General features: G+C 46.1%; 1 protein-coding gene across 20 annotated transcripts in view; it reads left to right on the forward strand.

Annotated features, from left to right (window-relative positions):
• FBRSL1 (fibrosin like 1) overlaps positions 1-12,864 on the forward strand; it is a 416,280-nt gene that overhangs the window by 176,059 nt on the left and 227,357 nt on the right. For 18 of the 20 annotated variants that reach the window (XM_042829012.1, XM_042829020.1, XM_042829005.1 and 15 more), the window contains one exon: positions 1,565-1,600. The exons of the other annotated variants lie outside the window; for them this stretch is intronic. In XM_042829012.1, the coding sequence (XP_042684946.1) occupies positions 1,565-1,600 (36 nt within the window). The remainder of the gene's footprint in view (positions 1-1,564; positions 1,601-12,864) is intronic. 20 annotated transcript variants of the gene reach the window in all.

Raw genomic sequence — 12,864 nt, forward strand, 5'->3', positions numbered from 1 at the left:
AATTCTATGAGCGTTTGGGTTTTTTTTACATGTATCTAGGAGGAGTGATAGGTTCCTTTTAGCTTCTCAAAAAGAAAGAAGCGTTGCTTCCCTTCATTTCATCAATCTGTTGCAGTTTCTGGGCAGTTTAGATGGAAGAGGTTTTATAAATACCTCTAGCTTTTTACAGCTTGAAGGCAAATCCATGTGTGATGCACAAAAGGCCGAAGGTTTGCCCCCATAAAGGATCTGTTACTGGCATCTCAGACCTGCCCTGGAGCTGCCTTTTTCCCACAGAGCAGAGAGCTCCAGAGCACTGTGTGCCAAGCAGGGCTCTGGGAATGGCAGCAAGGAGGGTCCTGTTGTACCGGTGGGGAGTTGCAGGTGTTTGCAGTAGTCCACGGTCAGTTTGCACCGGTCTTTTTGGGGGGTGCTGTGCTGTTGTGGTTGTTGAGTACCACAGTGACACGCAGTGCTGCTGCAGGAAGAGAGGTGATCTTTGAGGTCCGCCTGCAGTGCGTCAGTGCTCTTGTTCAGGCTCTGATACCCACTGCAATATCACTGTTAGAAACGGGGCTGCTGAGACTCCCTGAATCTTGTTTAATAAAATCACGTAGCAAAAGCGCCATGATTATAAATCACACTTGGAAATGGGCCTGCAGAGTGCTTGCTGGGTCGTGTGCTGCTGCTCCCTCCCTGTCACGTGCTGAACTGTTCCAGGCTCCTTTTCAATTTCCAAAAAGAAGGCATAGAGCATCAGCTGCAGATAGAGGTGGAATTCATTTAGCTGCTTTAAGGAGGCCACTGCCAGCGACGAGTAGCAGCTCAGTGGCCTTGGGCTGTGGTGAGGGGAAGGAGAGCCAAGCGGCTGGAGGTGGTATAATAGAAAGGAAAAGCACTGAGTGATTTGGCAGAGTGTGAAAGAGGTAAGGATGTGGTAGAGAAAGGAGCAGGAGGAGCTGGACTGAAAAGCAGAAGTAAACAATATAATTTAACTTATTCAAAAGGGACAGAATGCTTATTAAAGCTCTGAGAGATGATAAATTAGTGCTTCGGTGCTATTGTTTCAGATAGAGCTGTCATATGGTAATACTGCAGCGATGAAGGCTGCAGGCTCATGAATTCATGAGGGGAATGGAAGTGGACTGCGTGGTTACGTGGCAGAGCTGGAGCTGGTGAGGCAAGACGTGCTGCCTGAGCTGGGGGACATCTGTATGCCCATGTGCTGCATGGAAGTGGCCATTGTCTCTTGAAGAGGGACAGCTTAAACAAATACTCCACTGCATCCTTGAGTCCCTGTTTCTATGAAGATGTATCCCACGCCAAGCCTTTACCTCAGTTAGAAGATGCTATAGTTTATATAATCCTTGTCTGAAATAGCTCCAGAGCCCTGCCCTGGAAATGCTCTTTTGCTGTCGTTCCCGTGGCAGCACGCAGGATGTCAGGAGAGAATTTGAGACGCTCTGCTTGTGAAGTTTTCCCCTAAGTAATACCGGGCTGGGGGAGGGAATCACAAAATGATCTGATCTTACATTACACAGAATCTCTTGCATTACTTACTGTGGCATATTGTTTCCTCCCACAGAGTTCTGCTCAATCGCTTTCAGGAAGAGGCTACTCCGTAAGTCATTTTACAGCTAATTCTTTCGCTTCTGTTGATGTTGATTGCAGAGGTCTACACCACCTATTGCATATCCACTGCCATGAAAGAAATGCAGAGTATAAGAAGTAGGCGTAGAGAATGGGCCTGTCATGCACCTGGCAAGGGACCAGTCTGACATGAGGGAGCATGAAGGGTCTGGGGATCCTTGAATTTAATTTTATGCCTTTGGAGAGGGTTCCTTGGTTGTTGGAGAGTGCATTTGAGGTAGAGTCAGCTCCTGAGGATTGAAAGACATGGGGAGTTTTCAACATTGGTGGGAGATGCTTCCCTCCTCTCTCCCACTCCTTCCCATATAGGTTGTCATTTTTGCATTAAATACAAGAATCAGAGGGAAAATTATTGTGCTTTAAGAATTGTGTCCTTCACCACTCTGGACAAAAAAAGTCAATGCCCTCTTTTTTTACAAGCCCTGAGTTACAAGAGAGTGTGGCAGAAAAACAAAATCCCTTGTTTTCAGAGGAAGGTTTTCTGTTCTTCTCGCAGGAGCGTCCCAGGTACGGGGCTGGTGGTATTGTCATGTGTGTGCAGTGGAGCAGTGATGTTGAACTGACCATTTCTGTTCACATGTCCCTTATTTCTATGTGCAGTCGCATTTTGCTCGTGTAGAGGTGGTACAACTATTTGGGTACCATTGCTGCTCAGTTGTCCAAAAAGGCAGGCACATAGATGTTAGTGTGTATACTGATGACAAAATGGGAGAAGGTATGAGTGGCTTAGCAAAGTCAGTATGAAAATTCCTGGAATCACGTTTTGTCTGCCTCTCATAACAAACGTGTGGTGTGTAGATACCTGTTACGATAAGGGTAACTCTGGTGCATGCTATGATATGTGTTATCAGAAATGCGTGATGCAAAGCTAAGCACAGCTGAATCACAGACACTTGACAAAATAACATGACTTGAAAAGTCTTAAAGTATTGTGAATGATGTCACAAATTTTTAGACAGCAATAACATGTATCTCTGAAGTATCCTTCCATCAAAAGCTTTCCAGCATCCCAGGTGAGTATCAGTGCTGACTTCACTGGGCGATGAGGAACATTTGCTCCGGGACAGGGATTGAAATCTATCCTGGCAGACTGGCTGAGCGCTGCTTTCCCATCACACGAACAGCTGGACTCACCTAAGCTTCTAAAGGCAGATGCTGCATCTTCTGTTTATCTGAAAAATGCCGTGCACGCCTGTGGCACCACATACATAATAATGAATCGCCTTCACACATTGCAGGATCGAGGGCACGGTGTGGGAATGAAGCAGTTTCCCACTGGCTGTAACGCAGATTTCAAAGTCTTAATGGAAAAGGCCCAAAGAGTTCTTTTTAGAATCTCTAAGCCTGTAAATCATAGGACTGTTTTCCAGCACTGCTGAATGTTAAAAGATTTACTTTTGTCTCTCAGATAAATGAATTTGAGAACATTTTTAGCTCCCGCTCTGTGCATGTGCGGGGATCAGTTTCTTTTATTAGGCAACCCGTAGCTCTTACCTCCCTTAGCAGGTTTTCCGCATGCCAAGGCACTGTTTTGAGATTGTGAGCTGTGTGAGCTGGGGTTGCTTTTCCTTATGGGTTGTCATTTTTCCTATTAAATTGCCTTCTGCCTCACCACGTACCAGCTGCTGAGGCTGGCCATTTCTCTTAAGACTCCAGTGCTGCTCTAAATTGATTTAGCATAAGGCAGAGCCTATCACTTCCAGCCCTGCCAGACCTCGCTGGCCCAAACCCGCTCTGGAAGCGGATCCTCCCAGGTGGCAGAGAGATGTTCAAACCGTGGCTTTGAGATGACTGGCCCCAACCCAGGGGTTGTCCGTAATATCAGTAGCAGTTTTCTTATTCTCACGAAAGCAGCTGAGTGCAAAACACAGAAGCAGTGGTTTGGCTCTGCAGCAGACAGGTTGTTTGCCAGCTGTGGGGAAAGCACGTTGCTGGTGGTGCTAAGTGGGGAGCAGACGCCTGCTGCCCTCCTGGTACTGCTGGTGTCACTGGAGACTGCTGCTGGTGAAATGGTGAGGTGTGTTATCACTGCACAGTGCTTGTACTGCTTCCACAAGCAGCTGTGTGAACACCACAGACTGTTTTGTGTGTGTTCCTTTTTCAGTGACAAACAAGTGTGTTCCTTGTTTCAAATCTACTCACTTTGCCATTTGCTCCCTTAACCTTGCAGACCAGTTTGTTTTCAGAAGCAGTGGTAGAAATGTTAAGGACATGCTTTTGCAGAAAGAGTACTTGCAGCCTGTAGTAGTTACCTTGTGTGAGAAGTCTCAGCCCAAGTTTCAGCCATCCAACAGGGGAGCAGCACTTCCTACACAAGGGCCATGCTTAGCACAGGTCTGAAATTCGTCTCTCACCAAAGACAGCAAAAGCCCGGGTTGCCTTCAGCTGCACCTAGGTTTCATTTCTGCATTTGGAGCCACGAAAGTAGTGCTGCCAGTGCTGCAGCACATAGTTTCTCCGTCTATCTGAAGATGTCACAGGCAAAATTTCTTACAAAGCTGTTTCCCAAAATGAAGTTTGGAATGATGTGTAGTTCTGTGTCAATAACATGAGACTTGTCGATGTCTGTACTGTTTCTGCAAGCCCCTTATCTCATCAGCAGCATGTGTTTGCTATGTGCTTCCGCTGTGCTGAGAAATAGAATACCAGTTTGTTTATGGAGGTTCATATCTTATTCCCTTTATGACTTGATGGTTACATGTATGTACATGCACTTCCTGCACGCACAGATGAGATATGTGATTTGAGTCAGGAAGGTCTGTCTGTCCTCTTGAGCAGCCAGAACAGGTTTTCATTCTGCTAACAGTACGAGAGGCCTGTCCACCCAAAAATGCACTGATTTGTTTGAAATTACGTGTAGGGTTACAGATTGGCTGCATTGCTGAGGCTGGACCACCTATCAAATTTATTTCTGATACCTAAGTCAGTTTAGGATCTGAAATACTTAGAAAGTGGCTACAATGAGCATAAGATCAGCCCGTGCAGTTTGTTGCTCATGGTTGCAGTATCGCTGCTGTTTGCAGCTGAGCCCATCACGCAAAGCCAAGCTGCAGGTGAACTTCACTAACTTGTGCAGAGTACAGTGAAGGATGGAGGTGGGAGTTTGTAGTAGCTTAAAAAAATAAACAAAAAACCTTTTCCAAAAAATTACGTAGTTTATTTATAAAGCATCTGTGCAGCTGTTCGCTTCTGAAATGGAAAGGAATAAAATGCAGGAGCGAATAACCGAGTAAGCTTGAAAGCATATGGCAGATGGACAGCCAGTGAAGCAACCTGTGGTCCTCAGAGCAGAAGTGCAGGAGGATGAGGCAGCTTTGTTTGATTGCATTTGTTCTTGGAAGATTTTTTTTAAGCAAAACCAGTAACATACACTTGACAGCAGCGGCAGCTGATTTTTATTCTGAGCTTCTGCAAAATATGTAAGTCTTTGCAGCCTACTCACATCCCTGGCAGCAAATCAAATTCTGTTGATTTTACATCTTCCTTGTTGAGCACTGGAAACCGGCGTCTCAGCTCAGACTGCAGCTCGTGGATGTGAAGAACCACCCAAAGACCCCAGGAGGGCTGGGTCAGCACTGCCCCACAGCCCGCGTGGGAGCACGGAGATCCCTGTGTCCAAAGCTGCCTTTGTGACCGGCATCCTGAGGAAGATCAGTGTCTGCATTAAGATCAGCAGCGTTATTGCACTGAAGCATGTATTGCTCCTGCTTGGGAGCTCTTGTGGCTGCAGCTCGTGGGTGTGGAGGCGTGCTCAGTGACCAGAGCCAAACTCAACTTGTAACTAATGGGCTTCCTCCGCTTGCTGGTCTGTCACACTGATGAAAAATCTCTCCTTGTAGGTAGGTAAAATTTTGTAGCTGGACTGGAAAAATCATTGCTCTTTTGGACCTTTGATAAATTAGCATTTTCCCATGCCAAAAATCAATATTGGAAACAGGGCTCTTGTTATGAATCTAAAACTCCTTGAGCTGGAGCCAAAGTTAAATGATCAAAAAAGTGAATTTAGTATGCACTTCCTACAATGGTGTGCCTGTGGACTGGCAAAATGAGCAAGACTTTCTGGAGAAGATTTACGAATATGGGACCAGTCATTCTAAGATGAGTATCAGTCTTGTTTTGCTGCGATGCCAAGTGTGAAAGAGGGACTATGATTGTCATCTTTTTCTGGGCAAGAGGAAGAATGGCAGGTAGGTTCTCCTTGGGTGGAGCAGCGCCCTGTCTTAGAAGACAGATACTCAGAAAGAGGAAAGAAAAAGAGACCGCGATGAAGTGTTGTGTGGTCTGTAAGAGCAATGCAGGGAATGGCAAAAGATAGAAAAATGAGAATATATTATAGAAATACGAAGACTTTTTAAAGGGCTTCTTTCTGTAAGGCAGCTGGAATATGTGATAGCCGAGAACAGAACTGTAGGTGTCAACCCAAAGCAATTAGCTTCTGCTGTTGTTCTCTTTGTATGTGTCGAAGTAGCCTCACTTCACAAGAGCCACGCCAGGTTTGAATTCACATGGACAGACAGCATTTCCTGGATGAACAGCCCACGTTAGTTTGCTCTGAGAGCTGAGTTAGGCAGGGCCAGGCTGCTGTGAGCCAGCCGAGCTCAGCTAGCCCCTGTGTCTGTAACCCATGAGCTCAGTGCTGGTGACTAATTAGAGCGTATATTATTCCAGATTTGCGAGGGCTCTTGAGGGTTTTTGAAGCGTCCTGTGAAAAGCGTAAGCAGAAGTACAAACACAAATGAACTACGTACTTCAGCTTTACAAATGCTGAAGCCCATGAACGTCCTTACAACACATTTCCTTTAGAAGTTCCTTTTCCAAAAATCTGTTTCTTCTTAGATGGCTTCTGCTTTTAATTAGGATGAAAAGTCCCATAAATTTTCACTCATCTCCTTGGCCATAAATAAGCACAAAGGGCCTTCTCTGGCGAAGTTTCAGTCTGCATGAACCAGTGGCACTGGCACTGGGCTGCCCCAGAGGCTCCCAAACAGCTTTGTTCCTGCAGCAGCTCAGGCTGCTGCCTGCTCCTTTCCATGCAGCCCCAGCGCAGGGCGGCTGCAGCCAGCTGGTGCCTGAGCCCCTGGAGGGACGGGGGCAGATGACTTCTGTGTGAGTTTTGCCCATGTTTTTAATCTCCCTGCCATCACCCCGAGGTTGGCTGGGAGTGCTGGGGAGATCAGATCTCTCATCGTCCAGAAAGATGCTGCTATACAAACTCATCCCCCAAAATTCCCCGTGCTCCTCAGCTTTTGGGGCAGGATAACCTTGCTGTCAGTGGCCTTACACACTGAAATGAGGAGTTGTCTTAAATCCATCTTGAATTCACCAGCCTAGAAGGCATTGCATCTTACTGAAGAGGAAAGACAAAGGAGTTCGAGGGAATCTGGTCTTTATTTCTGGACATTTTTGATTAAGACTATCCTGAGGTAGTTGTGTTATGTGTATGCTATAGCTTTCCTTGTGTAACAGGACAGAGTATTTGCTCATCTGTCTCAGTGGTTTTCACATTACTGTGTCTTCTCCCAGCTCCCTTTCCTTACAGTCCCATGTCTTGTTCTCCCTTTCTCTCCATTCCCTCCACCAAAACCAACAGAAAGACAATGCAAACAGACAATGGATCGGGGCTGGGGCAGCTCTCCTGGTGAGCACAGTGAGCAGGGGGTAAAAGTGTGGGGCCTCTGCGGGGATTTGGGTTTCATTTTTTAATTCTCTGTTAGTCTCACGCAGTGGGAATGAGCAAAGCTGGGGCATTGTGCCTGGAGAAGGGGCTGACAGAGCCAGCTGCTGAGGGCTGCAGGGTGCTGGGCTTTGCTGTGCTGCATGTGGCTGCAGGTTCCTCAGAGGAAGTTTACGTGGTGGGGGAGTTCACGCTTTCTTGTTTTATCTCGTATCTCAATATGCCCTTGCTGAAACCTACACCCAAAACCACGACGTGTAAAGGGAGCAGCAGAGGAAGTGGCGTTAACTCATAATGCTATTGTGGAAGTGAGACAAATGACATGTTTTGGTGACCTTAATAATAGGTGAACAAGAGAGAACGAGGAGAAGAGATGGAGTGAATTAACGTTGTGGATGCTATTGGCATTAGAGAATGCTGCCATTTTATTGCACTGTACAATTTAAAATGTTTAATTGCACAGTTCTGTGGAATAGTGTCTTGTCCCCGTGCTCAGGAACTGATTTCTCTTATGTCCCCAAATGATTTTCCCTGTATTGAACTGCTTGGAAATAAACAGATCAACAGAGGGTAAGTTATTTGGACCAATGATAAAACTACCTGCATATCCCTGGGCCTAGGAAGGCTTTCCTGTAGGTTAGTGGCCTTTGCTCAATTGAATCACATATCTGACTCCTTTTTTAAACTGTGATTCATTATTAAGGGCTAGAGACAAATCTTCATTGCCTTAGCAGAATACATAGATGCAACTGTAATTTAGCAAAACTGATACAATCCTAAGCGAGATCTCACACCATAGGAAGGCTCTGGTAATACACTGAGATGTGTGGCTCTGCTGCAAAAACTGCAAATGGGAGAAAACCTGTTGTGTGCTGCAGGTTGAGGTTTCTCTCTTTCTCACTTGGTGTTTCAGCCTGGCTGCAGTGTAGCAGGCTGCTAAGATGCAAACATACCGGGGAACATAGCTGTGTGTACAGCAGAAAGGCAGCACTCCTGTGCTCGTGATGGCTGGGAGAGCAGAGAAATGGCACCATGCCTGCTAACGTCAGGTGAAGAGCCCAGCAGGGCGGGCAGTTGAGGAGCAGGAGTCGGATGGGTGCTGGAGTGATGGCTGCACCTCTGCAGTGCTGCTGTGCTGGGAGAGGGGCGTGCGGCTGAAGCCCTGCTCAGCCACGTGAAGGGCTTCTGGGCACTCAGTTTTCTATCTCCTTAGCATTTCAGCATCGCTGCTCCTTGTTGGGTCTGGCCCCAGTCACCATGACTTGCTGGGTGGCATTTTAGAAAGTGAAATAAAATCTAGGTGCCTTTTTCCTTCTTACGGCAAGTAAGTCAGTGGAAGTGTAGAAGTCATGCTTACGTGATGCAAAAGGACCAGTGGCAAGAAAGCCAGGGAATGCAGCACAAGGGAGACCGTGTAAAGGAATCCGCAGTGTGCATCCTGTGTGTGAGAGATGAGTTGCAAAGGGATGGGAGGCTTTTCAGTGCTGTTTGGCAGCCAGCAGGGCCAGGTGCTAGATTAATACCAGACTATTTGTCAGAGTAAAACCTTTTTGGAGGCAGTGGTGTAATTCAGAAGTTCAGTTGTTGCTGTACCCAAAAGTTGGTCGTTGTCCATCTTGCTTTAAAACCTGTTGGTTGGTGGGCTTGGTGCTATAAGAGAAATATTTAACTTCCAGGTGGAAATACCCAATGTTCAGCTTAGCTCCCAGTGACTGCAGCTGGTCTTTCATTTTTCAGTTCATCACAGGTCAGGAACTCAAAGGCACTGAGGCTGAGTAAAACTGTTTGTCAGTCTGAGCTCCGCTTTGGTTTTGTGTGAATTGTCTGCTTCTGTGGCACTTTGTTTCATGACTTTTTTAAAGTTTGCTTTACTATACTGTTCTTGGAACAGACACAAGAACCAAAGATACTTTTTAATTAGCCCCCTGGCCCATCCGGGGTGTATGTGCTAACATCTTGGCTGTACAGTGTATTTCCAATGAAAGGAAAAAGTTTGCCATAGAGTCTGGTAACCCTGAGGTCAGTTTTGAGCTGAAAATTGCTTTTGATTATGGTGTTAGTATATAGCTCAAAAAAATAAAATCAGAAATCTAGCAAGAACTCGCAGTCCTTACAGTGATGTAAGTAGCACACTCAAGAAATATCACATGTAGATTTTAAGGGAATTAATGGTTTTATTTATAAATTCTTTATAGATGCAGTCCTGTACCACTCATTGTGAGCATTCCAAGTTTTGCAACCAGAATGGTGGGAAGTTGGTATCCTGAGTCCTTGTGGTGGCCCTGTCTGCAGTGCTCTGTACTGGAGCACAGGCTGGCTGGTTCCTGCAGTGCAGCTCCAGGTGGTGTGCCAGTATGGTGGTGTGCCCAGTATGGGTGGTGTGCCCAGTATGGTGGTGTGCCCAGTATGGTGGTGTCCCTGAGTGCTGCTGGCTGGGCACTGGACGATCCCAGGAGCTGTCTGCATAACTCTACATGCATTCTCCAGCAAGCTGCACTGTCAGTCTCTAAGAAGCATGTTAGGACTGTGTAGCTGTTCGCTGTTTGCAAAACTGAGTTTATCTTTTTGTTTTAAATCAGTTGTTTACTCTGGTAGGTCTGCTTCAGAGGCTGTCAGGTGTGATTCTTAGGTTTTCTGGGCATGGTCATGCTTAAACTTGGGGCAGTTCCTGCTAGCCTTGAAATGGGCTGCTCAAGCTGAGATTTTGGGCCCTGTTTAGCAATCGGAGCACTGCAGGTGGCACAGCATGTGCTTTTAATTCATGCGACATCGCACTCAGACCAGTCAGTAATCACCGCGGGGAGAAAATGGTAACACTGAGGAGGATGAAGCATTCATCATTTTTAAAAGGCTGATGAGCCAGTGCTGTCAGCTTCAGTGGTTAAAACTCTGAAAGTGATGTGGTGAGTCACCAAAGCATGTGCCCTCTTTTTGTGTCCTGGTTAAGATCACCAGGTTAAGTCAGTGGGTGAAATTTCTTGCTGCCATCAGTAGGTGAGGACTGACCTGCAGAGCCTAGGCAGCAGCCTGAGCAGCTGAGAAGTGCAGTGGGATTATTGCGATGAGCCAAAGATTCAGAACTTGTTCTCAGAAATCATTCATGTTTACAAGGCTCTTCAATGTAAGCATTTTTCGTAGCAGAATACAAGCAGATGTTGACACAAGCATGATTATAAGGCTCATGATCAAAGTTAAATCAAACCTTCTCTTCCAGTTTGCAAAACAAATTTTCCCCACAGTGTTCACTGTTTTTCCGAAGCTGCTTACTAGCATCTATGCCAAGTAGCAGGCTGGTTTAAGAGGAAAAGAGCTTGAAGCATGAAGATTAGGATATGACAGCGAAGAAGCCCGAGGCCAATAAGTGCTGTGTAACTGGCAGGCAACAAGCTGTGATGGGTGGAGGGCGGTCACAGATTTGTTTTAAGTGTCTTTCCCTCCCACTAAGGACTTGCTGTTCTCTAAGAGCCCTGATTCAGATCATTTCTAGGGAGCCAAGGGAGAGGGCGGGAGAGAGTAATAAATGGTCCCTTGAAAACAAGAGTCAGTAATACGTGCCGCATAGCCTATGTAAGTGCAGGCAGTTTCCTGCTGAAGGTTCATTTCTGAGAGATTGAGAGCACTCAAACAGGATGCTGCAGCTTCACCAAACGGTTTCGGTATCAGTGTGTTATCTGTGGTCATTCCCCTCCGCAGCTTGCGGCGAGCTTCTGGTTAGCAGAGAAAGACACTTCGAGCTGAGCTGGCATCAGTTCCCACCTACTTAATCATGTACGCTGTGAGCTGTGCGGTTAGCTCGAGTCCCCCGGTTGTCTTGCGGATTGCCAGTGACAGGAAGGTGGAGATGCATTGAGTGGTTCAGACAGGAATAGCTTGGTTATCTGATGGTCACCCCAGAGACTGATAAAATTCGGTGAGCTCTTTTCTGAGAAGACATCAAAAAAGCAGAAACTGTTGTCTGTAACCACCTGAAGACTTTATAACGTCAAGGGAAATTTTTCTTATCTTACAAGCCTCAAACTGTTAACCCGTCTTAACCACTGCAGACCACAGCCATGCCTTAGACTCTTGGTGTGCGTGATGGAGCCGGGACAGACCATCATGTGCAAGGCTGTAAAGTTATACTGGGGAAGTGCTATCGATCACGTCTTCAAAAAGTACTTTGGCCCTTCAAATTGGAGGCGAACAACTTGAAACAGATGAGAGGAGCTGGTCTTTTCTGAGGGATCGCGCTCCGTGTTTGCAGGCAGCTCAGTCTCCCTAAGGCTGTCAGTTGCCTGGAGTTTGGGCATGGAGTGAAGAGTCACCCTTCAACGCACGGCCTGCCTGATGAGCCTGAAGCCAAAGGGGTGGTAGCGGTGCCATGGGCTGCCAAGGGTTAGAGCAGGGGTGCTTGTCATATTCTCAGGACCGCTTAGGGCACCTGATTTATTTTCCTGGTACTTTTACTGAGCGAACTGCAGGATTATAACGCACAAGATTTAGAGAGAAACCTTGGGCAAACGAGGTTTTAAATTAGTACTTTCAAGGTGGCCTTGGGCAAGAGGCTCCGAGCGTCTGTGCCTGAGGTCCCCGTTGTTCAAATGGATGGTGGCGGTCATTGCCATTGCACATGGAGATGGACAGATAGGAAGTGTTCTACTCAGCTTTGCTCAGCGTTTGAAATAAAGAGGACGTGTTTGCGAGGACATGTGTCTGCATGGAGGTAGGAGGTAGGAAATGCTTTTGTCTGCGTATGCTGTGCAGCTCCGTCTTTCAGTGACAACCATAACAATCAGTGCTTTTTGACTCAAAGCTATTTTCTTTCCTGGTGCAGATTGTCTGGTATGCATAACGTGTTAATTTAACAAAGCATTTCTTTTGATACAGCTTTAATTTTTTAACAACAGCTCGGAGGCAGTGATGTACAGATTATATATTGTCAGTTTCCCAATTAAAGTTTTACAGGAAAATACTCTGGTTTTGCTTTAAGCCTGTGTTGAATTCTTCCTTCTGGCACTTGTGCAAATGAAAACTGTGCTGTTGCAAAGCATCCATTTGAAACCTTGAAATATTTATTGCAGCTGCACTGAATACTGAAGCAGAAATCTTCCTGTAGGCTTTGTTGGTGTCTGTCATACGCATATATTTTGTAATTAAATGCCTGGAAGTGTGTTGTGTGTGTGTGTGTGGTTGGTTTCTGGTGCTTTAGGTTTTTTTGCAGGTTTTGCTGCTGAGCTGTTTTTCCTGAGAGATGATTTTAGCACATCCCTTTCAAGAGTTCCTGTGAAATCTTAGCCAAGGCAAGACCACATCTTTGAAGTATAACATAATAAAAACGAGGCTCCTTTTAGTTGTTGTACAGAACACTGAGGAGGTGGCTAAACTGCTGCTCTTCCTCGAATGCTAAGCCTTGTGAGGGTCACCCCTGCAGCATCACATGTGTGTTTGGATAATGTGGGATGGAGAACACCCAAAAGGACCAGGAGGAAATATTTTGCTCTTAAAACATTGCCCATGGACTAGACAATTGCAGCAGTGTGTAGCTTTTAATTTTATATTCTCTTTCTCCTTCTTCTTCCCAG

This window comes from Centrocercus urophasianus, unplaced genomic scaffold (genome assembly GCF_019232065.1).
Source record: "Centrocercus urophasianus isolate 14NV4802_14NV808 unplaced genomic scaffold, USGS_Curo_1.0 seq_30, whole genome shotgun sequence".
In the NCBI taxonomy this organism is placed as follows: Eukaryota; Metazoa; Chordata; class Aves; order Galliformes; family Phasianidae; genus Centrocercus; species Centrocercus urophasianus.